The 25,803-nt window shown below is 37.6% G+C and overlaps 4 protein-coding genes and 1 long non-coding RNA gene across 7 annotated transcripts in view; 4 read left to right on the top strand and 1 right to left on the bottom strand.

Annotated features, from left to right (window-relative positions):
• LOC132784556 (leucine-rich repeat and fibronectin type-III domain-containing protein 3) overlaps positions 1–20,211 on the top strand; it is a 76,348-nt gene extending 56,137 nt beyond the window's left edge. For 2 of the 3 annotated variants that reach the window (XM_060790242.1, XM_060790250.1), the window contains 8 exons: positions 11,740–11,979; positions 12,758–13,708; positions 13,777–14,136; positions 15,466–16,121; positions 16,195–16,333; positions 17,516–17,640; positions 17,842–18,243; positions 19,871–20,211. In XM_060790242.1, coding sequence (XP_060646225.1) covers positions 11,758–11,979; positions 12,758–13,708; positions 13,777–14,136; positions 15,466–16,121; positions 16,195–16,333; positions 17,516–17,640; positions 17,842–18,243; positions 19,871–20,000 — 2,985 coding nt within the window. In that variant the 5' untranslated portion in view covers positions 11,740–11,757 and the 3' untranslated portion in view covers positions 20,001–20,211. The remainder of the gene's footprint in view (positions 1–11,739; positions 11,980–12,757; positions 13,709–13,776; positions 14,137–15,465; positions 16,122–16,194; positions 16,334–17,515; positions 17,641–17,841; positions 18,244–19,870) is intronic. The other variant, XM_060790259.1, reaches the window with a different exon arrangement.
• LOC132784578 (uncharacterized) overlaps positions 1–22,012 on the top strand; it is a 42,355-nt gene extending 20,343 nt beyond the window's left edge. The window contains exon 2 of the mRNA XM_060790284.1: positions 20,798–22,012. Coding sequence (XP_060646267.1) covers positions 20,798–21,032 — 235 coding nt within the window. The 3' untranslated portion in view covers positions 21,033–22,012. The remainder of the gene's footprint in view (positions 1–20,797) is intronic.
• On the bottom strand, positions 1,790–25,803 carry LOC132784571 (rab3 GTPase-activating protein catalytic subunit). Its single transcript, XM_060790272.1, has 5 exons — positions 24,389–25,803; positions 23,732–23,904; positions 3,044–3,567; positions 2,748–2,977; positions 1,790–2,469 (listed from the first exon to the last, which is right to left on the bottom strand). The coding sequence occupies exons 1-5, from the start codon at positions 25,703–25,705 to the stop codon at positions 1,957–1,959; spliced, it is 2,757 nt and encodes a 918-aa protein (XP_060646255.1). The 5' UTR covers positions 25,706–25,803; the 3' UTR covers positions 1,790–1,956.
• On the top strand, positions 4,070–5,155 carry LOC132794916 (uncharacterized). Its single transcript, XR_009633375.1, has 2 exons — positions 4,070–4,576; positions 4,929–5,155. It is a non-coding gene; the product is annotated as an uncharacterized LOC132794916 (long non-coding RNA).
• LOC132794248 (peritrophin-44) lies at positions 6,748–7,857 on the top strand. The gene has a single exon (XM_060804548.1). The coding sequence runs from the start codon at positions 6,793–6,795 to the stop codon at positions 7,783–7,785; it is 993 nt and encodes a 330-aa protein (XP_060660531.1). The 5' UTR covers positions 6,748–6,792; the 3' UTR covers positions 7,786–7,857.

Genomic DNA, 25,803 nt, shown 5'->3' with positions numbered 1-25,803 from the left:
ATACATATATATATATACCATATATAAAAGCGCTTTCATTAAAATTCAACTGCATCAGCAAAATTGTAACACTGGCCACACACACACCGCAATACATACACACATTGTGAGTGTGTGTGTGTGTGTAGGTGCCACAAAACCACCAGCAAATCAATTGGAAGTGAGTTTCCCCCATTCAGCGGCCATTTCATGGCAAATTGATTGTAAGAATTTAATTAATTTTTTCCTTTTTTTTCTGTGTTTGTGTGTGTAAAACATATTATTGAAAACGACATCGTTGCATATGTATGTGAATATTCATATTTTTAGTTATTGTGTGCGCCATTTACTTCTGATTTGCCAAGTGGATTTAACTGCTGGCTCTCACTGTGTGTTCTGGCTTCTAGCTGCAACTGTGATTCATGCTGTGTTCCAGATTTTTGACTTGCTATTTGGTAAAGAAATAGTAATTGAATTAGCCTGAGCAGTCTTTTTAGTTTAATGAGATTTGTAAAAAGTTTTGTGTCCAAAATAATTTTTAATTCGTAAGTTTGTGAAGCGTAGATAAAAAGGAAATGAGTTTAATGAATTAAGATTTGGTTTAGAAGAAGCTAAAGAAAAGTGTAGCTTATCGTAATTTAATTATAAATGTCATATCTCAAGAAATACTATTGCAATTTTATTTTAAACTTTTAAGCAAAGAAAATATTTTATTTTTGTATTAAAAAAAGGGGTTAAAGGGGTTCTCCTTTAGAACCGTTTAATTTAAATTTTATGTGGTGAAAGAACTCTTAAATTTTGTATTCAAAGCATTCTGATTTCAATTTTAAGTGAAATCATATTAAAGAATTAATTCAATAAGAGTTAAAAGCTTTAGCTGCCTAAACTGTTTACTTCGACTAAAGAAACGCTGCTGCCTTCATTGAATTCATTTGTTAAAACTAAAGTGATATTTAGAGCTAAATCTTTGAAATGCTGGAATTATATAACTACCATTATAACGCATATAAACTCTTTCATTTGAAATTAAAATGATCATAAATTAAAATAAGCCTTTTTTAAGAGCTTCATCAAAATGAGGTTTTTATTCACACGTACATTTTGTTGTACAATGTTTGCGCACAGTGTTAATGGAGTTCTTTTTAAAGGATTATAATAAACATTGCGGCTCGTTACAGAAAGCCTTGGCAATGCTATAAATACAAAGTACGAGTATAAGTATTTTTATGCAACTTTTTTCTTCTTTTTTTTTTGCTGCATTTCGGGGCGAGTCAAAGTGGGCTGCCAAGTTGTTGACTGCAGTTTTGCAGACTGCACGAGTTTTCTCCAACAGTTTTGCTTGTTGTGGCAGGTCGAGCGTCGACTCCCCTTATTACTGCTTACACTTGCCCCTCTTGCACCTTCTCCTTTCCCATGTTGTACACAAAACAATTATAGCCTGTAGGTAATTTAGTGTCGGAACATTTACGAGCATCAGCAAAAGGCAGGAAAGAGAAGAAATGTTTTATGCGAGAGTGTGTGTGTTGTGTTGTGTTGTGTGTTGGCCAAGAGGCAAAACTGTGTTCCTTTGGCAGCAACGACCGACTACGCTTAAAATAATTTCAGTTAAACATGGCCCACAATTTGCTTACCCCACCACAACAACAACGACGACGACGACGTCTAGTGTGTCTTGCCTTTGGCATAGACTTTTATTTTGCCTACCTCCACTTTGGAATGTTGGCAATTTCCATATCTCAAGCAGCAGCTCATGGTTGTTGTTGTTCGGTGAAAACATTTCGCTTTAAGTGGCGTGTCAATGGGGCAATGATTATGCGATTAGATGCTGTCGCTTTAATAATTTTATTGCATTTTAAATACAACTTACAGCAAAAACAAAGCACCAAATATATATTAAGTAAAAAGAGAGAAGCAAAATATCATAAGTTATCTATATAGTAAATACGGTTTTGATTATGGAATCAGTTTCGAGAGTTCTCAGACAAATGTTGTGCTCTCGGTGAAGGCGCCGCAGAGTCGCAATTTATCCCCAGTAACAATCGCTCGCATAAATTGCGGTCCCATGTAGAGACCCTTTTCGGTGGCCTTTGTATCACCATCGAGTCGTATAACGTAGTCCTTGCTGATCAAACGATTCGAGATATCCTGCTCCAGCTTCGGACTGAGAATGTCATACAGACTGCCAGCTGAGGCCAAATCACTTGTTGCCGCCACCTTCTTGTTGACAATGGTGCAACTGTTTTCATTCTTGAGTATCTCGGCAAATTGTTGCTTGATCTGCGCCAGATTGCTGCGCTTTGGATAGCCAGCGAGTCGCTCAAAGCATTTGAATTGATAGAAGCGACGCTCGAGTTCGGCGAGATTCGAGAGAAATGCTTCCAGGTTGGGCGGCTCATTGGAATGGGAGCGCGAGAGGCGACACAAGTCGTTCAGCAGCTGCTCGATGTGTGAGCTAAAAACATCTTCTACGTGGGCATTGCTGTAAATGTCCTGTGGAGAGTAGAAGAGATATGAGATCAATTATTCAATATGATTTGAAAGATGTTTAAAAAATATATATTTAATAAGAACTGTTATAGAAAAGAAATTTGAGTGATCAAATTGTTGATTGTTAATCAATCTATATATTATATTATTGTATATCAAGAAATTTATTCATTGACTTCTATGATACTTATGTGCTCTACTTCATTGTAACAGCGAATATCAATATTAGAAAATTTTAAAAAAAATATTTAAATAATTTCCATATTTTATTTTATACTTACAATCAGCTTAAGCAGCGCTGTGTGCAACGCTGGCATTACAGTTAGCGCATAGATCTCGCTCATGTTGCGCGTCTCGAGATAGTGCAACACTTTCAGAGCTTCGTTGGTGTCATCGAAGAGACGTCGCTGCCTTGTCACAGGCACTGGTTGGGCCTGTTGCCACACCTTCTGCCAGGTGTTGCCCTCGGTTGTCATGCGCACACTCAGCTGCTGAGTAGTCGAGCCATTTGCTAAGAAAATAAACGAATTCTAAATAAAACGTTCATGGAATCATTTATCAATTATTTCTCTCTCACCATTCTCCACTTCCTCCCAGTCCTTGGGACTGTACCAGCGTATAAAGTCTTCCATTTTGCCACGTGGATTGGCTGCCTTAAAGGCCTCCATATCGGACAACAACGAGGTGCACATCATCTGTGTACTCAGCCCTGAGCCGGGTCCCAATTGCAGCATCACCTCGGCATCGTCATGAAGTTGATCCTCTGTCTTGGGCACCGGCTCTTGGGTTTGAGGAATATACAGAAATTCCTCTGGTTCGTCGAGCAAACGTTGTTCACCCAAACGCTTCAAGCGACCCTCGGGCTTGAGGCTTAACACAGCGCGAGTTGGTGAACCGCTTGTTGCACTCGTTGGCTCATCGCAGTCATAGAATTCTCCCTCATCCTCATCTTCGCTCAATTGCTGTTGTGGCTCTGGCTGTTGTTGCTGTTTGCGTTTGCCGAGTGCTTCTCGATGTACACGACGCTCCACGCACACGTTGAGCATCTGCAGCTTCTGGTGCAGCAGACAAGTGCGCGTATCGGGGAAACCAGGTGCAGTGCTGGAAGAGGAGAGGGATTTGTGTTACAGCTGGGATAACATTCAACAAATTCGGGGTATAAACAACATTTGCTTGAAGCAACAAATTTGGTATTAAAGCCAAGGCTGATTAAGGGAAATGTTGCAGAGTTTAAGGTCATACAAGAAGTATCTATATTAGTAATATTCTTTACAAATAGTGACTAAACTTCGGAAAATAATTAGGAGACGGAATTTTATATATATTGTAAAGAAATATACAACAATTATCCGTAAGATTAAACAATGAAAAGAAAACTAAAGTTTCCGATTTGCTTTATTGCAAATAATAATAAAGTATACCGAAAAAATTCTGAAATATACCGAAGGATATGTTATGTCATGTTATATGTTAAGACAGAAAATTAACTTCATTATTAATATAAAAGTATTTGTTAATTAAATTGGAAAACAATCTTTTACATAATGAAGAAAATAAGTAAACTTAACATTATCATAAATAAAAAAATAATCTCTTACAATTTGGAACCTAAAGTGAATTAGAAAATAATCTTTTCCAATAGCAACATATCTGTGAGACACTCAAAACTCAGTAAACAATTCTATACACGAATAAAATCGCCAAAAAAAATGTATAAAATGTAAATTTATATCTAAGCACTAGAAAAGTATCTGCAAATAGTTTCAACACATCGCCTTGTTAATGCCAAGGTTGTCAGTCCGACAAAAAGACGGACGACTTTAAAGCGAGCTAATGGCCATAAACAATATCTACGTGCTGATATAGCTTTATCACAGATTTGATGTGCATGTAATGCTAAGGATTGCCAACTCTATGAGTGTATGGGAGCGGGTAATAAAAACTGTGGCGATTTTTCGGTGTACAAAGAACCAAAGAACGTAGTCAGAGCCCGTCTCAGAGACAACAGCAAAATGGCAATAAAAACCTGACGTTGCGGCGTGCAAAACAAAGACAAAGAAAAAAGAAGAAACTCAGCCATCAGCTGTCTGTCAGCTAACAACTACTGAATGTATGTATGAATGTGTGTATATGGTAGCTGTTGATATGTAGATGTATCTGGAATCCATGACACGCACTGCGTCTGAAGACAAGCGCGAAAGAAAACGCAGAATGGTTGTCATTGTCTTTGCGCACACACACACACACAATTTTGGTATGCACAGTGGGACAACTTCTTGTCATAGTTGTTGCTGTTGTTGCTATTGTGCGTGGCGTGGCACAAACATTCTGGTTGTTCTGCATAGCAAATGAGCAGTGAGCAACAAGCGCAGCTCTTGTGACTCATCGAGCAAGAGTTTATTGAACCAGAGTTTGGTTTTTTTATTCATTCTTTCTTTCTTCTTCTATGGCCACTTGAACAGTTATGTCTTGTCTTTTGCTTTTGTGTTGCATGCATGGCTTAGAGGGAATTTTTGTGCTGCTGCTGCTCAAAAGGGAACAGGAACTGACTTATTTGGCCAGAACGACAGGCGGATGTGCCGCTGTTGCTGCCCTTTTTGCATTTGCATAAAGTTCGCTTATGAGTTTCGTGTTGGCAGCTGCAAGCGGCAGCTGCTTAAAAGCTTTTTAAGCCAAACTAAAAAAACAACACCGAAACCAAATTGGCCACAATGAAGCTAGTTTCAGCTGCTGACCAACTTAAGATCAAGTGGCCCTCTGCACATCATTTAATGTACACACACACCCACAACAACGAAAAAGAAATAAACTTACCAAATATATGAGCAAGCGTTACGTTTTATTTTGTGGCCACAAGACACAAGCACCACAAACACATACACACACACACACACATACACAATTTGTTTTTTGGCTATTTTCGGCCAAGTCACTTTATAGTTCTATTTATTTCAAGTGCGTCTGAAGAAGAGATGAACAGCCAGGAAATGGCTCAAGCTCTTAAAGTGGCCACAACAAATGTTTGCCAAAATATTTTATTAAATTTCTTGCGAAAGTGTTGCCAAGTATTATTAAATTTCTACCGAAAAAAAAATATGATTCAATTTCTGCTGGTTGTTGCCATAATAAATATTGAGTATTCGGTTTTATCTCTATTGAAACTTGATATGCCAATTGCCAATTGATTCACACTCATTCACCAATTTGATATACTACTTGTGTCTGGCAGCAGGCAAAACAATTTCAATAAAAATGAAAAAAAATTGTTATCTAAATAAAGTGTAACATTTGACGAGCTTTGAGCTTTGAATACTTTGAAAGCCGGTTTGCAAATATCGTCATTTATTAGCTGCAGATTGTTTAACTGATCAAATTCGATAAGATCAGATTTATGAAAAGCAGTTTTGCCAATAAAACATTCAAATACAAATCTATATTTTAATAACAAATAAATCAAATAATCACATGCATATTTCTATCGATTAGTAATAGACAATAAATTATGTAGCTTAACTGATATTTATTGAATTCATTTATCACAAGAAGTGTGTGCTATTCAATTATTAATAACTAACAATTAAATCAACAGCATTAAGCCACACACTTCATAGAATTACTTAATCCTAAAAGACTATTTTTTATTGATTATAGTACTATTGTTATTTATCGATAGTATTTACTATCGTTGAAATATTTTGTATTTACAATAGTCTAGATTTTCTTTTGAAAAAAAGTGACAGCTTCAATATTCTGGTCTATAAATTCTCTTTTTTCTAACTAGAGTTAAATTAAACTTTTTCACATTATGAGCAATTATTCGCTCAACTATCAATAGTTGCTTATCACTCTGAGCTATAAAATTACTAGAAAATTTTTGCTTATGAATCCAACAAATACACCAGAGCATATCTTTAGCTACTACAGCTGTTTATATAGCACAGATTTATAAATTTACCAGAATATAATCAATGGGAAAAAATGCTTAGAAAAAGGCGTGAATTGTATTGGTTTTCGATAAGCAATCCTTGAATGACGTATTCTTTTCTTCTGTAGTAAATATCTGAGTAGCTTTCCGCTAATCTTCGCCTTACAGCAAATGATTTATCAATGAAGCACAACAAACAAAACATCTGCGCCTTTTGCTCGTATTATTTTCGGCAAATTAATCTAATCATTTATCGCCACCGCCGGAATTTCCAACATAACGCGCTCTCTTCTAATAATCAATTTTGAAATTTCATTTGGGTGTTTATCAACTGCCTTTAAATAGATGCTACACTAGAATGGGTTTCAATTAGTTTGCAGTCGGTACTCAACGTGAACACAATGAAAGGAAGGAATTTAGTTAACTGTTTGGCTTTGCTTTTGCTGGCCAACTTTGCGACAAGTCAGCGCGTCGAAGACATCTGTCAATTGTTCTCCGATGGCACTGTGTTACGTGATCCCGAATCCTGCAGTCGATCAATCACATGCCAGGACGCAAAGAGCACTTACACCACCTGCACGGGATCGACGCCGTTCTTCAACAAGGACACACTGAAGTGTGTGAAAACACTTGACGACAGCGATGGTTGTGATGTGACGTGTGCAAATTCTACAGCGAAATTCATCAACGATCCCAAGTCCTGTTTTGGCTATTACTATTGTGCCGACGAACAGACGCCGATGTATGGCAAATGCGCCGCTGGCCAACACTTTAATGGAACCACTCAGCGTTGTGTTTGGACACAGCATTCGACATGCACTGCAGCCTCATTTGATTACTGCAGCATTATCAAGAACGGTGTGAGCTTTGACAGCAACTTGGGCTGCAATCGGTATTATGAATGCACCAAGGGTGCACTCGTGGACAACACTTGCAAGACGGGCTACTACGATGCCCGATCTGGTGCATGTATCTCCAAGAGTCTGGTGCATTGCGATGCCCATCCGTATCCCACGAATGTTTGCGGCACTGCCAAAAGTCCCAAGATAAACGCCTATGTGGCAGATGGGGCCACCTGCCACGGTTATTTCTACTGCACCCAGACATCGGATGGCAGTCCGGATCCGGCTCCCAAATGGGGCCACTGCGGCGATGATTTGTTCTTCGACGCGACTTCGCAGATCTGCACTACGCCAATTAAGGTGGCTTGCTCTGAGGATCGTTGCCAGGGACGCACGATTCCCTTTGTTCTCAGCGCCACGAAGGGTTGTCGGAACTATTTGAGATGCTCGAATGGTGTCACGAAAGATGAAAAGTCCTGTGCTGGCAATTTGTTCTTTGACGAGGAGCAAGGCTCGTGTGTAGCAGAGATCTTGAAATTCGCAGCCTGCTAATGCGATTGTCTAAAAGCATATTATATTATATATATCTCAGCAAAACTAAAATCCTATGGATTTCTTATTTTATTTTTAATAAAAAAATCTAATATACTATTATTTTAATAATGACAAATTGAAGCTTGCAATTTAGTTTCATTTTTCTATGTCAATTTAATATTGCTATTGTTTCATGATTGTTTTTTGGCGAAATAAAAACGCCAATTAAAGACGTGACTACCACATTCGACAATTGCTACTTGAAGATTGTGTTATCTGAACACTTAACGAGCCCAACAATAGGCAGCACTAAATCAATTGTTAAAATACTTTTGTTTATCGTAAAGGAAATCACAAGCGTCGTTGCTATTGCTGATTGCGCGTCCAGCTGCTTGTTATTAATTATTTATAGATCAATTAATTAGCCACATATTACCGATGTGATTGGCTAAACGCTTATCAGTCAGTTGCATTATGAAAAGTGTTGAAAATATATTTAATTCATCGCTTAAAGCGTCTCTCTTTAAAGTCCTTGTTGTCAGACTTTTAATTAGATGAAACTGACTGCTTCCTGACAGAATCCACTTAACAAATACATGCAATGCTTTCTTCTATCTTTTTTTTTGGATTCAAGCTCAAGCTCAAGTAAATTTCATTTACCTTTTTGGGCGAGCGATGACCTAAAAGATTATTTCAACTAAAAAATCAAAAAAAAATTCACCTGCAACTTTTCAATTGACAACTTTTCGTCTTCAACACACAGCACACAAAAATAACTTTTTCTCTTTCTACGTATTTTTTTTTGACACCTCCAAATTCTAATCCACTTAAATGCTTAACCGAATTATCATGCGGTCGCCTGGCACGTCATGGCCACGCCCACAGAAAAAAAGTGTGCCAACAGCGAGCGAGCAAAAAAAAACTTCACGGCCTTTGTTAAATAAAACTTCAATTAAATCTCATTTTAAGTAAGGCCAAGACCCGAGTCCGGCCCTAAGGGAAAAATTGTTTGTAAGCTGCCCAAAAATAGACACGAGATGCGAGAAATAAAAGCGAAAAAGAAAAAAATACACACAAATTTGTAGCGTTGTCTCGCACTCTTGGCCCATTGTCTAAAAATGCAAATTTGGCAAGGAGAGAAAAAAACAACACCAAAATTAAAAACAAAACACAGACAAAAAGTGAATAATTATGCTGCCACCAACAACAACAACAACAGAAACAATAAAACATTTACACCTTCAATTGGGCTGAGAGAAAAAAAAAAAGTGTGGAAGTTGCGCAGTCTCAGCTGCTCTACCCTGTAATTAAGGGAAACTTGTCTCAGGTGATGATGATATTATATGGCAAGCATGGCATTTACTATAATTTTCTCAGTGTTAAATATAAGTTGAGATAAAACTAATGACATTAGCGTAGCTCCAAGAAATTGCATTGTTTTGCATTAATTTATAATATTAATTTTTATAGAGATTTCTATTTCGAGATCTTTAATGATAATTCTGGTATATTTTGCACTGTATGGTATATAATGAATGTAGTACTAAATCAATATACCATACCTTTGATTTTAGTATTTCTGTGGTACAATAATTCAGTATATTTTAAGAATAATGTGCTGTATTATACTTTTAATATTTTTGCAGTTATTGATTCGGTATATTTTAAGAATAATGGCACATATCGGTATATTATTTTGGTATATTTTAAGAATAATACCGTAGAGTATCTGTAAATATAACAAATGCGTGATGTCACTATTCTTAAAATATACCGAATTAAATACCGCAAAAACACTAAAACATACCGGAAGCTGTTTTACTTTCATTAAAATGGGCAGCAGAGAATTGAATAGTAATAAAATAAATAAAAGAATATATTTTATGCATATAAAATAATTAAATAATTTTAAATAACTCCACATCAAGTTCATTCTATTATTCGAATACTAGGGCATTCATTTAGTCGCTCTCTAATTTGGTTTATCTCTGCTCAACTGCATTCCGATTCTCAACTTTGCAGCACAACTGTACTTTGATTCCGTTTCCATATTCTACTCGTATTTTTTGCTTTTTTTGCATTGCATTGCATTCATTCAGCGCTCTTGTGTCTTGCAATTTTCGCACTTTTCGCGCATTAAAAAATTTAGTGATGCAATTAATACGATGGACGAAGAGCTGCAGAAAAATGGTTGCCAAGAATTTTTTAATTAAATTTGTGGCCGGACAGCTGAGTGAGAAATGAGATGAAAACCCCCATGAACTGAGAAAGGGAGGATGTGATTGCAATAGTGCAGTTGCCGCAAGGAATGCACACTCGAGTGCGAATAAAAAACATATTTTTTAGTTCACGTAATGCAATTTAGAGCTGGGAACATAAGGAAATTGTGGAAATGTGAAATATACGAAATGCAAAATACAAAACTGATGCTGAAGAAAATAAATCACAAAACGAAACGAAACGCAAATCGCATGAAATATTAAGTCAAGCGTAACGACATTTTAGAGCCGCAGGGCTGGAAAATTAGCAATAAGGAAAACGCAAAATGAAATATAATTTGCTGCAGAAAAACTATCAATCAAACAAAAACCAAAAATACAAATTGCTGCTGTCAATGATTTTGTTGCGAGGGAGCGAAGCGTGCAGCTTAATTTCTTTAATCATTTTTATTTGTGGCTTTTGTGATAGAAATCGAATCGATGAAGCGTTTGATTATGATTTTCGATGGGAGCACAGCTGAAAAATTTACTTTTACTTTTGCCTTTAAATAATACAGTTGAAATTGAAAGTGTTGTGCTGCAATTTATACGAAAAATGCAGCAAAAGATTCATTGACCTGTTTCACGTAACAATAAAATTAATAAAAGTTTATTGAATCAAATTTTTTTAAATTAATTCAATTTGCTACACTCAATGATTAATTAGAAAACTAAATTGATTAGAGGAAAAATTGATAATATAAATTCTAATTTAATATAATTGAAAATACTTTTCAAAATAATATACAATAAAATTTAGTTAAATTTGTATTCAAGTGTTGTATTTCCTCATATTTAGTTCTCACAGCTGCCGAAACTTTTGACTAACCAAATTCTAGCTCTTTTGTCTACAGCCCGCTTTCTGGCACAACTTTCATTCATAGTTGGCAACCCGGTTTTGTTGAATAATACGGGTGTTTGATAAATTAGCATTGTTTTCGCACAGTTTTGCACAGGTTTGTGAGAAAACCAACAGCATTGACCTTTCGCAACGGGCAACGCGGCGTATGCGTAATATTTATTTAGAGTACATTCAACCCCTTCGTTGAGGCAAAACAATAGCCAGCTGCTAAATAGAGACACAACACACACCTCGATGAAGACACACACACTGGCAAAAGTTGAGTGTCGCCATAATTCATGATTATGCAAAAAGGTCAACAGCTTTGGCTTTCACGCTTTGGCTTTGACGGGGGGCAGCAGCCACTTTGTCGTAGCAGGAGGATTTCACTTGTCGCCTTCTCTTCTCTTCGCTTTGCTTCGCTTTTTTATTTTTATGACGCGCCTGGCAAATTAAATTAAATGTTTCGTCCCCTAACAAAAAAAGGGATGCGGGATTTATTGTTGCTGCTCCTTTTGCTTTGCTTCTTTGCATTTTTTATGCTTCTTTTTTATGGTGAGTGAAGAAGAGGGCGTGAGGTAAACGTTGAGCTGTCCACTCTCGTCTTGTCCAGGGCAGACAGGCAAATTAATCAAACTAAACTGCCAAAGGATCAGAGCGAAGGCATGATAAGGAGCTGCACGCACAGTTTGTTGTTTAACGAGCATGAAAATGAAATTGAATTTAACTGGACAACTGATTGATAAAGCTATTCGTCTGTCCCCTAAAAGTGCTTTTGGCACGCGGCAGCAGCGTATTAATTGCATAATTGATGGCAATCGAATCCCCACTCACAACATTATCTAATTCCTGCTTTCTTTTCTATACTTGCAGCTCTATGCCGGCGCCAAGATGAGACGCAGCAGCATTACACACACAGCAACCACGCCCACAAATGGCAAGCAGCCCTCTACGAAAAACCAGAGTCTGCTGCTGCTTCTGCTGCTCGCCTGCTGCGGCAGCCCGGTTCAGGTGCTTGCCCAGTGTCCCTGGCAGCGGGATGTGCCCGATCTGCAGACGAGCTGCATTTGTGCCTACAATCTGGGACGCGAGCTGAGCGTGCAATGTGATCAGGTAAGCCACAAAGTACTTTTGATTAAAAACTTAAAAATTATCAACAAAAATCACAATCAACAAAAATTTAAAAACTGAAAATGTTGTTCCTGAAATATTGTGAACCTTAAGCACATCAGTATCGTAGTTTTTATAAAAAATATTCTTCGATAGTAACTAGAGATTAATATTATCTATAACATTATTACTATCGATATGCGACTACACAATCTGAAAATTAATAAGAGTAATCATCGATTATAACTAAAGACCAATAAAATGGTGCCACTATAGATTTTTGAGCACACATTAATCGTCAACAGTAAATAAATCAAAACCTTCATAATCCTACTATCGATAGTAAATAATTTGAAACTGAATATGAGTTATCGTCGCTAGTTACTATAAAACAATAAAATCAAATGATGTTACTATCCACAGCTGAACACATAATATTAGTAAACATCGATAATGACTGTAAATAATGTCAATAATACAAATATTACTATCGATAATATACAATCGATAGAACAAAATCTGATAATTAGTATGAATAAAGGTAGATAATAACTTCAGACCCTAAAAATTAACAAAATAGCTCCACTATCCATAGCTATCTACACAATATGAGTAGTAATCGATAGTAACTCCAAATAGTAATATTAATATTAATCTTACTATCGATAGTAGTAGGAGATGCTAACCATATTTCTTAAATAACTCTCTAACTCTCTAACTCTCTACTTCCTAAGCTTTCCTGTTTTCTTACATCCCACTCATTGTTCTCTGACTCACGCAGGTGGACTTCTCACAGCTGCTGGAAGCGATGAACAAGTATGCACGCTTGAAGCCCGTGGATTTGCTGTATGTGAACAATGCAAGCATTGAGGAGCTCGGAGACAATGTCTTCAGTCAGCTGAGTCTGCACAATGTGCAGCTCTCCAGCTGTGGCATTCGTCGCATCGCAAGTGGTGCCTTCAAGGGCCAGGAGTCGGTGCTCAAGAATCTCAATCTGCAGGACAATCAGCTGGACGAGGTGCCCGTGGAGGCGTTGCAAGTGCTGTCCAAGCTCAATCTGTTGGACTTGTCACGGAATTTGCTCTCCCAGATACCCGACGATGCCTTCGCCGGTCTCAGCAAGTTGTCCACACTGAAGCTGAACGACAACAATGTGACGCTGGCATCGAACGCATTTCGTGGCCTCGAACAGAGTTTAAAGAATCTGAACTTGAAGGGCACAAGGCAGCGCAGGGTGCCTGAATGTATACGCGGTCTGAAGAGCCTGGCTTTCTTGGATCTCTCGCAGAATGGCATCAAGGAGCTGCCTGGTGCTGCTGGCATACGTGTCTTTGATGGCTTGGATGCCCTCACGGCACTAAACATGGAAAGGAATCTGATACAAAGCATTGCGGAAACAGCATTCGCCGGAGTGCGCAAGACATTGAGCTCATTGAGTTTACTCAACAATTTGCTCGCCGAATTTCCCATTGGCGCCGTGCATTCGCTGAAGGAGCTGCGTGTGCTGGACATTGGTTTCAATTTGCTCACCTCGCTGCCCGAGGCGGCGTTTCGTGGCAATCCAAGCATCACACTCTTGGCTCTCGATGGCAATCCACTGAGCACTGTGCCCGAGGGCGCCTTTACCCATTTGAATGCCACGTTGCGAGGCCTCTCGCTTGGCGGTCGCTTCCTTCACTGCGACTGCAAGTTGCGCTGGGTTGCCGAATGGATACGCAATGGTGATTTGCAGGTAATTTCAAGTGACCTTCTTTCGACTTCGCCCCATTTTAACTACTTAATGCATTCGATATTTTTTAGGTCACTTCTCGCGAACGTAATCCACAGTTTTGTGGCACGCCGCCGCGTTTCCGTGATCGCGGTTTCTACTCCATACAACCGGAGGAGCTCAATTGTCCCGAGATTGCAGATGCTGCGCTGCGCGGTCCCGTTGGCCTCGCCGACAATCTGAAGCCCACGTTTCCCACCTCACCAGATTCGGTTGAGTTCGAAACCGGTTCGGGCACAGGCACGGGAACAGGAACGGGCACAGCTGCCTCATCGCCGGTGGCAACCAGCGTGAGCAGCACTTCGCCCACCACAACAACCACTGTGTCCACCACAACAACCACAACAGCAGCGCCCACAACTAGCTCCAGCTTAAGCACAACAGCCAGCACGGTGAGTTAATCAAAATGATCACAGTTAATACCGCACTTCAACTAATTATGGGTCAGAAATTTAAATGGGGTATTGACATTGATATTGAATTGATTTAAAATTCAATAACAATTGCTAGTTGATTGAGAGTTTAGAAAGCAACATTAGTGATATGTTGTTTGCTGAATTTAAACTAACAATCAGCTACACTTTGAATGGCATCCCATTGAAAAATGACATTTAGTTTTATTTTAATTAAATAGATGAACAATTGATTTGAAATCAATTTACTAAAGCTAAAGTGTTGAGACCCACATAGTTATTTAATTGATTTCAAATTAAATAAAAGTCGATTCTTGATTGTTTATGAAATATAATAATAATGTTGATAAAAATGTTTAGTTTAGTTTCATTTAAAATAACTATATGAGGAATTGATTTTAAATTAAACAAAAAAAGCAAACAATCAGAAGCAATTTTAAAGCCAAATAAGTAAACTGAAACTAAACTATAAATAAACTGGATTTTATGTGCTTACATACAATTGATTTATTGTTAGTTTAGCAAGTGATAATTGATGCTAAAAATGTACGAGAATTTAAGCTAACAACAAGATAAATATATGTGGTGTATATTCAATTGAGTTTAAATCAAACAAGAATTAATTTGCAATCGATATAATAGGAAGCAAAATGTCTGATGCCAAGAAGTAAGTTTTTAAATAACTGTTTTTAATAAATCGAAAATAATGTTGAACTAATAAAGAATTTTCCTAGTTTTTAACTGAAATATTGAAAAACAATTAAATAACAATAACTCAAAGTTTTCCACAAAGAAACTATAACAAACTTTGAGAACATTTTAGAAGAGAACCAAAGTGAAGTTGAGTTCAAAAGTCTGATTGATAATAATTGTAGTTGCTATAGATTCCAGTATTAAAGTATGAGAATTCAAGAATGAAAATTTAAAGCATTATGTATCCTCTTGATTCTATTTCATTGATTCTATTTAAAAAGAAAAAAAATGTTGAGTGTAGTTTATGTACTTAGGAATGCGTCAACATTTTTATTAGTATAGTTATCCTAGCAAATTTTATAGTTCAGTTACTGATACTATGTGCATCACTAAGAAACAATGCGTTGATTGAGCTACTAATAGAACCAAAGCTTGAAAGAAACAATGCATCTTTAGATACAAAGAGAAGCAAAGCCTGAATAAAGTCTACTGAAGTCTACTCCACAACAATTGACTTTATAAAGCAGGATTTAATAATAATAAGTATTAAATATGCCTCAAGAACTCTTCATAAATCAATGCTTTGCTCTCTCTCTCTCTCTCGCCTTTCGACAGACGCCTCGTCCCGCGACCACAGCGGCAACAAAGTCCATCAAAGCTCTGCCCACAGTGGGTGTCAATGGCACCGGCAGCGTTCAAGCCACCGCCATCACATCAACCAGCAGCAGCTCTAGCTCTAGTGCCAGCTCAACGTTGCATACAGCAGGCGGCAAACAGGCGCCAGGCTGGCGTCAAGGCCCAAACAATGCCAATGGGAATCAACACAAGCCACAGAGACCGCCGCTGGTGTTGGGTTATCCGCCGCAGCGTGGCACACGCATCGACGATGCGAATGAGGTGCAGGTGAAGCATGCGTTTCGTCAGGATAGTTCTGTGATCATTCAATGGGATTCGGAGACAGCGAATATACTCGGCTTCCGGGTCGTCTATCGACTGTTTGGCGAGAAGGCCTTCAAGCAAGGACCGCCACTGGAGTCGAGTGAGCGTGAGTTCAAGATTAAGAATGTGCCCGCCCAGGAGTGCATCATAGTGTGTGTGATATCGCTGGAGGAGCTGCATGTGACGCCGGAGACGGTGCCGTATCAGCAGTGTCGTGAGGTTCGCACCGTCAGCTCGCAGACATCGAACATGGATAAGATAACGATAGCGGCAAGTGCCGCCATTTGTGGCACCATCATTGTGGCCGTGATTGTCTTTATAGCTGCCAGCAGGTCAGTATCAAAAAAACACTTTATCATCAACAACAGCATTATTAAACTTCCTCCTCTTCCACTTTGCCGTTAGACGCTCGCGTAAACTGCAAAATAACCAGCAAAAGAGTCCACTGCCAATTGGAGGTTTGCCCGTTAATTGTTGCGGTCCAACCGGTTCGCCAGGACCACTTGGCTCCATTGCCACGCTATCGGCCTTTAACAATCACAAGGTGAGTTTAGTTGCCAATTGGCTATAAAAAAAAGAAAATCAGGCTACAAAAATGTTGGCCCCGTTTGTTGTTGAATTGACTTGTGACTCGGAAAACGGCAGCAATTGATGCCAAACATTCCCATTCCCCATTTTCCTTTCCTTTCCTTCGCTCTCTCACTTTTTTTTTTCATTTTCATTTATATTTATGGCCCAACAAATAGCAGTTACAATATTCCGGCCAATATTTGTGTACGTTTATATATATAAAATATTGTTGTGAGCCAAGAACTCTTAAAGTTCAATAAATGTCGAGCAGGCGAGAATTGCGTTTATTTAAACATGTATTTATTATTCGTAGTGAATTAAAACAGCATTTCTCATGTTTGGCAATTGAAAAGTTGCTTGATTCAACTGTGAACGATTAAAACAACATTTAATCATCAATCAACAATTGAAAGAAACTTTAGTTTTGGGTTTAAGGAGACATTCCCGAGTAACTGATTCATTTAATTAACAACTTTAAAATCATTTATAGGAAACTTTGTAAATACTAGTTTAAACATATTTGCTAGTTGAAAAATTGTATTAATTCGAATATGGTTTGTTTTAAATATGTAACTCCAATAGACAACATAACTACATTATTAGTACATTATTCGACCAAGAAGGGTATTTGAACAAAATTTCAGAGCTGTAATTTTAATAGAACCTGAGATCAATGAGTTAAGATAAGCAGAAAAAGCCGAATTCGCAATATTGGCAAATAAATTCCTAAATAACTGCTTATTGTTGTAAAAAAAATTAAAACGCATTTGGTGGGAAAGATATAAAAGTAAAAATATAAGAATATTCAAAAACAAAATAATGAATTTGTGCAAAATTTCAAAATTAAGCCTATCTTAATATTATATAATGAACAACAGATTAAAAAAAAACCCCAAAAGTCAAATGAAAATTATGAAATTTACAATTAAACTAATAAGAATATTGTAACAAACTTTCATAACTCTATCTCTAAAAGAACCTGAATTTAAAGAGCTCATAAATAAAACATAATCTTATAGTGGGTCTTTAATTATAATAAACATAGAGCTTCACAAGTCTTTAAGTATAATTTTTTTTTAATAATTTTCACACAATTCTTATTTTATTCAAAAAAATTCCGTATTTAATTTCTCTTCTTATTGAATTCTCTTTGCAGGAATGGGATCAGGTATCGGCGTACAGTGGACGCTCGATACCGCGACCACGCATTTATCCCGTCGAACAGCCCGACGACATGCGCAGCCATTTCTCTGGCATGCCTGGCAAGGTGGCCAAATCACGGTAAGTTGTGGGCGTGGCACTTGGTAAACATTTGCATGACATTTCGCATATTTTGATTTTACATTTGATTTCCCTTCATATGTTTATTTGTTTTTATGTTGATGTTGATGTTTTTATTCTTTTCTTTTTGTTTATTCAACTCCATGTTGTTGCTCATGTTGCACACACACACGCACACACACACTCGACACACACACACAGCTCCATAGCCGATGGGCAATCGCAGCACAGTTTCTCGAACAATTCACATCGCGGCTATTTGGGCAGCGCATTCCCCACAAATCTGGTCAATTCCCGCCCAGAGCTGCGTCAGTCGCGTCAATCGCTAGCCGCCGCCTCTGAGCGCATGTCGCGTGCCTCCTACGCCGGCTCCATACATAACGGTATGGGTGGCGGCGGCGGCGGAGGCGGTGGCAACGGCGGTGGCAATGTCATGGTTGGCATGGGAGGCGGCCCTGGCAGTCTGATGGGCATGAGCGGATTGGTTGGCCCTGGCGGACCAGCTAGCATTGCATCCAGCAATGCAAGACGCTCGCGTCCGCGTTCCAGATCACGCGATCAACTGAATACCACGCACATACATAACCATCGACCGGGAAGTCGGTAAGTAGAACTCACACAATTTCTACCAACCAACCAACAACCAAACTCTCAAACAAACGCTGCAACACAATCTCATAGCTACGCTCAATTAACACACACACACACACACACAATTGTCAAGCTGCTTAACACTTCCCACTAATTGCAAAAAGCAAAACGAAAGAAAAAAAATACGCTACACTTTCAATCTTTTTTTTTTTTATTTCTTTCTCGAAAGTTGTCGGAAAACATGTTTTTTGTTGTCTTTTGTCAACTTTAATGCCAACCATTAAATTTTTATTAACAATTTGTGCTACATATCCCACATCTCACTTTAGATTTCATTCAGATTTTCTGTTTTTATTGTTGTTTAAAGAGTGTTGTTTTTAGTAGAACACAGAATTTGACTCTGATGGGGGTTTAGCAAAAGTGAATGTCTTAGTGAATGAAAGTGCAGACCTTGAATAGCTCAAGTTTTTAAAAAGATATTCCGATTAGTGATGTTTTACTTTAATGTGCAGACAATGAATAGCTCAAGTTTTCATAAAGATATTCCGATTAGTGATGAAGCTACTTTAGTTTCATACATTTTTCGAATGAAAACGAAAAAATTATTAAATGCAATTGATTCTTAATGCAAATTATTGGTACTGAATTTATTTGAAAAATCAAAGCTATAGGAAAAATAGCCTTATAATTTCCACATCTCAAATGGTATAACAAAATCATTTCTAGCTAGGAAAAAAACTGTTCAACAATTGTAGTTTGAATAGGAAAAAAGGTTTCAGACTGTCGCAACATTTTTAAAACATTTCAAATTAATTTAAAATACTATAAACTGCAAAAATTAATGAACTTCAAAGAAATTTAATATACATACTTATAAAAAAGCTATTTTTTATTATATTGTTTAACGAAGTATTTCAGTTTTATTTGTAAGCTCTTTATAAAAAATAAAATATTGCAGTACTAGGATTCATAAAAAAACTAAGAATTGTTTGCAAATAGAAGAATAACTAAATTTTTGGAAATATTTTTTTAATTTTTCATTGTCATACCTTGTGAATTCTTGCTATAACTTTCATCAAAGCTGATCCCTCTCATTTTAGATAATTTACTTATCATTTTGTAAATCTAACCTGTATCTATTCTTTAAAATATCGTATTACTATCGAAGTTTACATCGATAAACAAATTACTTAAAGTTGTGGTTAATTTGCTAACATTAAATTTTCATAAGCATTGCAACTAACAGTATTCATTTAAGCTACACTGTAAATATGAACTCGAAAAACACGAAAAACTATAACAGAAAATGCACTCATTAAATGTACAGACAGCACATTAAACTCATCGTCGATAAATCGATTGAGCAAGTGCAACTATCGCATTAAGTTAAATTGTTATTTACTTTGATTTTCCTTTTATTCATTTGCACTCTTTGTTGTAGTATTTTGTGTTCAAAGTGTAACAAGCCTTATATAGTATTTAATTTGGGGTTCGGTTAAACAATTTTGCACAACACATTAACTGCCTCGAGGCAAAAAAAAACTTTCCACACTCATTGGCCAATTTAATTGTGGTGTTGTGTGTGAAGAGTAAATTGTTTTTTTGTTTAAATTGTAAAGCATTCGAATCGTCTTTATAGATATTCACAAGCGGGTTCAACGCACACGTTGAACAATTATTGCGATACATCGGACAATTGGACCGATCACGATATGGATATATATATGGCGCGCAATCCGACAACGCGCAACGGTTTGGTGCCATTATGAGGGCGGCTTATGTTATCCTGATATTTCAATGTTGTATTAAATCTCGATGGTATTTTCTGACAATATCTGACGCCGGCCATTGGCGGAGGCGAAGCAGCAACTGGTCGGCGTCAGCATTTAAGAGTTGTTGCACAGCAGCAACAGCAGCAGCAGCAATTGGAGCAACGACATAGAAACAATCAGCAACAACAACAGCAACAACAGCAACTGGAGCAGCCATATCAACCACAGCAGCAGCAACAGCAACAGCAACAACAGCAGCAGCAACATCAGCGTTTACAATACTACAATACACCGCAGACACAGCGTTGCACCTCGCCGCCCGATGTGGTGCCCCGTGCAGCCAATTTCCATAATAGCAGCAACAGCAACAACAGTCACAACAACAGCAACGCAAGCAATAACAATGAGCAACAGCAATTGCCAACGACAGGGGCAACAACAACAGCAACAACGGCAGCGGAGGCAACGTCTGGCATTGTTGTTGAGAACTATTTTAACGAATATGAGCGTCAGGAAATCATTTATCATCCCACAAGCAACAATAATAACAACAGCAACACGCCTGCAATACGTCCACACGGCAGCAACAAGAGCAACAGCAGCAGTCGCAGCAATGCTTTCCGTTTGCAGTTGCCGGCAACGACTAACAATATTTTATATAGACGAAACAACAATTATTTAATAGATGCAACTAATGCGCATACAATTAGTGATAACTGTAACTGTACTTGTAATTGTAGACTAAGCGAACAGCAGCAACACCAACAACAGCAACAACTGTCAGCAACAACAACAGCGGCAAGTGACTCAAGTCGCGAAGAAGCATCCTTGGCGCCCAGCACCTCAGTGTCAAGCATTGAGCAAGTGCAGCCAGCCAAGTATGAGGAGGATGCCACAGCAACAACTACAACAGCAACAGCAACAACAGCAGCAACAGCTGCAGCTGCGGCCTCGTCACTGAACTTGACATTGGCTGACATTGACACGGACTTGGACTTGGAATTGGACATGGACATGGACACGCTTTGAGTGCAATAAAATCCAACTCTTGTTGTCCTTGTTGTTGTTAACATTATTCGTTGTCGTCATTGTTGGTGTTGTTGCAATTGTGTTGCTGATGTTGTTGTTGTTGCGTGTTGTTGCGTGTTGTAGTGTCCTAAGCAATTTGCATAGAAATGTTAACAGACACAAGAATCAAGTTGCATAATTTAGCCAACTATTTTTGTATGCTGTTTAGAGAAGTGCAATGAATATGTTAAGTACTTTTTCCCCCCTTTCCTCTCGCTCTCCCCCCAATTGTTTGTGTACATATAAACTGCAATTGTATCTTGTATCTTGTAACTCTATACTGTATCTGTAGCTTTCCTTGGTTCTTTGTCGCTGTGCGAGTAGTTGATATATATTTGAAAAGAAAGAGATAGCAGAGAAAGAGTAGAGAGAGAGAAGCAAATGTTAAGCAATCAAAGAACTAAAACGTAAGTCAATATCTTAAAAATATATGGTACTAATATGCAATACTTAATAGCTCTTAAAAACGAACAAAAACTAAACTAAACTTGTTTAAGCTGCGGTTAGATGAGACAACAAAAATAATAATTAAACACATTTCACTGTAAATAATTATGAGCAAAAAGTCAGAACAACAAATTTCCACAATTATTTCAAGTTTATAAAAAGAGTTTTAGAATTTTTGAAATATTTTTCTTTTTAAAGTCTGAATACCTCAAGATAATTATTTCAAATATTTGCAGCTTGTCTAACCCAGCAAGAAAACCTTAGAAAAAAAAGTAAAACATTCCAAAAGCTCTACAAACAGTTTAGTAGAGCAAATTTACTGCCCTTAACTTATGAGGTATTTTTAATTTTATCAGTTCAATTTCCAGTTATTTTTCTTTTTGTATAAAATCTTCAGTCGAAACCTTTGCGTGCTAAGTTTTAACAAATAATTGCCTAATTTATAGTACTTAATTATAATTTGTAGTGCGATTTTAATAAAAATTAAACGAAATACTTAAAAAAAATTAAAATTTTCTTAATTTTCTTTTATGACAGTTATTTTTATTTATTTTTCAAAGGACTAACGCTTCTTTTGGTTTGTATATTATGTATTTGAAAATACAAAATCTTTCAGTTGTTTTAAGCATTTTAACTATTATTATTATTTTTTAAACGCTTTTTTGGTTTTTATATTAAATTTGATTTTCTATTAAATGAAATATTTAAAAATGGAAATATTTTCTGTTTTAATAGGAATTTTTATTTTTTTTTAGTTACAAACGCTTTTTCAGTTTGTATATTATTATTTAATCTAATTTAAATCAACGTTTTTTATTGTTTTCGATATTGAAATGATTTTGTAGGCCCTTTAGGCATACTTATTGTAAAAGCCTTGTACATAAATTTTCTAGTCCTAAGCTTCGACGTTGAGTTTCAAGCATTTTTAATGATGGGGATTTGGCCGAGTGCAAAATCCGTGCGAACACAGTTGACAGTTAACAATATTTAGTGCCCATGGACAGGGATTACGATTCGATTACCGAAACGCTACCCACAACCGTCTATGTCTGGCACTAAATACTTAGTGAAGTAAGGCAAAAAACAAAAACGAAAAACGAAAAACAAACTAAATAAATAAATACATATATCTATTAGAATATATCGATTTAAGAGAGAGAGACGTGTTAAATGAACGCTTTGAGCATTAGACGACTAACACACAATTGAGATGGAAAACGGGAGCAATTATTTAAAAAGAACAACAATAAATTTAAGAGTATACACATACTATACAACATGTATATGGAATAAACAAAAATAAACAACAATTGTAGGCAATAAATAACTAAAGAATAAAACCCCCGTAGGATATATTTTAATTCAAAAGCAAATAAACACGAAATGTTTCACTTGTAAAGTAAGCAGAGAAAATTAGCTAAGAATTAACCAAGTATTTATCGATAACTCCACACCACAACTGAGTTATCGCAAATAGATAATTGTAAGAAATGAAATTTAACATCAAATTTAGTATTAAACGTAATTACAATGAATTAATTAATTAATAAACTGCCTTAGCACCAGCGCGAAAAAAAAACAAAAATACCAAGTTGAAGTATGTTTAGATGGAAAAATTACGAAGCACGTGCTTAGTTTTAGTTTAGCAGCACTCTTTAGAGCCGACATATTGAGCAATATATGAATGCATATTATGGATTACAATTACTGCCAATTACAAGAAGACAAACGTGACTTTGAGCCAGGTTTTCATTTGATTACCTTTTTTCTTAGTTGTTTTTTTTAATTCAATTGCTTAAAAGTCACAAAAAGATTCTTACTATCGATCAGTGATAAACTGTTATCGAAGAAGACTCATCTCTAGACAAAACACCAATAAACGATAAACGATAGTCGATAACGAACACCACCCGATTTTAGATTTTAGAACGGAATGAAGTTACTCTCTAACCATAAATGTGCGTTACAAATTGTTAATACATATTAACTAAAATGTTAACTTTGCGGCTTCAACACAAAAAAACACACACACACAGATACACAAATGTGTTACACACATATTAGCTAAAGTTAATTAGAGCAATTTTTGTCTGTTCCATTGTGTTGTTTGTACTACAATTTAAACCACATCTTTAGTTTCATACTCATCAAAGTTTCAAATAAAGCATATTTTTGTTAACTTCTTCGAGAGTTTTAATAAAAAAAATACTTACCCTGGCACTGTCAGCGAATTATCCCATAAGACTCGCAGTTGACGTGTAAATGCCGCCCACACTTGGGCCATGCTCTCAACGCCACCCAGGTGGGCGTGGCAGGTGGCCAACAAGCAGCTGAGACGACTGACCAAGGAATCTGTAACGGCGCTTTTGATGCGCATAGGATCGAACTGCAAAGAGAGATATATTCAAGAGAATATATTGCAATATATCGGGGATTAAGAGAACATTTTAATAATAAGAACTTTACTAATACATATATAGACATTCCGATCGCTTAAAATGTATGTATAACAGTCTGAATCTAATTTAATGGAACTGTTTGGATATATCGAGAAAACCTCAATAAATTAGTTTCTAATTTAACTTACTGTTTTTTCATTAAATGATAAATTTGGGTCATATAAAAAATTACCACGTTTCGTTATGGATTTTGTGGTCCGATTGTTGTCGGACTATTCTATCTATAAATTAAATTAGAGGTTTAAATAGTCAAAGACTTTTTTACATAAAATAAGTCTGCAGTTAAACAATTGAAATGTAAGTATAGTATATTAAAATACTATTTTGTTTCTTACAATAATAAATTTGATATAGAACATCAACTAAAATTCATATGCAAAAATGCATATTTCAAGAGTTGCCTTAACTCACCTTATCTTTGAAGCTTTGCTTGGAGTAGGGATACAATGCCATTTGGGGATGCATATCGGGAAACAAGTAGGCGAGTAGCTCTGTGAGTTCGCTCTCATTCATCGGTCCCGGCAAACTCTTCGTGAGTCCCGCCTGCGAAGGCAGCTCGTAGTTACTCCGCTCTGCCCTTCTGCCAGTCAGCTTGTGTTCGGTAAGCTTATCCAAGGGATTTGTGTGCTGAGCGCCGCTGCTGATGCCCGAGAAATTCCTGCCCACAAACGATTCCAACGAGCGTGAGACTTTTCCCACCGCTTGATAGTCGCTCAAGCAAAGTGTTAGATAGGAAAAGGCTTCCACAGACAAATAAATCTTGCCCAGCGGCGCTTTGGCAGGCACAAAATCTGTGCGCATTTCGCTGTCAAACGCAACGTTCTCGGAGAGTTCTGGCCAAGTGTAGACCAAGTAGCTTTCGGTGCTCGACTCGGGAGCATAACCATGAGGCAGGGCATAGAAATTTTGAACATCCAGACGCTCCACATCGCCATCGATGGCAATATCCTCGGTGTAGCAATTGAAGGGCACATACAAGGGCATGCGTATGCGCACCGCATCCAGCGAGTAGGTGGTACGCACCGAGATCTTAGCATCACGTGGATACAAAGCGGGCAGCTTGTCATGGAAGAGCGTCAACAAACCCGTCAAGTAGCGACAGTCTTCGGGCGTCTGTTCGAGTCCAATCAGTCTAAAATTGGTACGCAAAGCTGGTGCCAAGGAGACGCCCATATAAAAGTTCCACTTGGGATCATGGATCTGCACAAAAATGGGCACCACACTGGACACTTCGGCAGCCACAACAGCAGCAGCGCTCAGAATGAAATTGAATTCTGATGGTGACCTCATATAGTTGTTGCCGCCACCAGCGGGATGCAGCACCACAAAGCGACGCAACCCATAGATCCTGGCCAGTGTGTGGAGCTCACTGGATTTGCGTATGGGCGGCCCAAAGCTATTCCAATTGCTCATCAAATCGTGATGACAATTGGTGCGTTGCAGACACTTCTCGCCAGCAGCTGTTTGACCCTCTGCTGGTGGCTCACGTTCTGCCAACTGTGCCTCGTAGTAGTCCACGGCAATGCCATTGTGCAGCATGTCCAATGTTTTGGTCTCGATTTGCCATTTGCAGTGGAAGAGTTCCTCGGGCTGCAGTGGGACGCCAATATCGACGTTCACTTCCCATTTGCGCAGTAAATCGCCTAGCTGTGCGTTGAATACTTCCCAGTCTGTGTCGGCACTGAAGTTTTCACGATAAAAATCATTATCGTCAATTTCCTCGGCCATTGTTTATTGGCAATTTTCGCGTGTCAACAAAAACAAAAGATGCACAATAAGCAAAATGCAAGTAAACGCTGCCAGCTGTTAGCCAGACTACTAGCGTT

This window comes from Drosophila nasuta, chromosome 2L, assembly GCF_023558535.2.
Source record: "Drosophila nasuta strain 15112-1781.00 chromosome 2L, ASM2355853v1, whole genome shotgun sequence".
Classification (NCBI taxonomy): Eukaryota; Metazoa; Arthropoda; class Insecta; order Diptera; family Drosophilidae; genus Drosophila; species Drosophila nasuta.
The sequence above is the reverse complement of the archived record's forward strand: the minus strand, read 5'-3'. Positions and strand labels throughout refer to the sequence as shown.

Bases quoted from the DNA above. Each gene is read 5' to 3' on its own strand.
- LOC132794248 (XM_060804548.1), top strand. From the start codon at position 6,793: ATGAAAGGAAGGAATTTAGTTAACTGTTTGGCTTTGCTTTTGCTGGCC.
- LOC132784571 (XM_060790272.1), bottom strand. From the start codon at position 25,705: ATGGCCGAGGAAATTGACGATAATGATTTTTATCGTGAAAACTTCAGT. The intron at 2,978-3,043 runs GTGAGAGAGAAA...TTATTTTCTTAG, and splicing joins CTGGGAGGAAGTGGAGAATG to CAAATGGCTCGACTACTCAG. The intron at 2,470-2,747 runs GTAAGTATAAAA...TACTCTCCACAG, and splicing joins CAGCGCTGCTTAAGCTGATT to GACATTTACAGCAATGCCCA.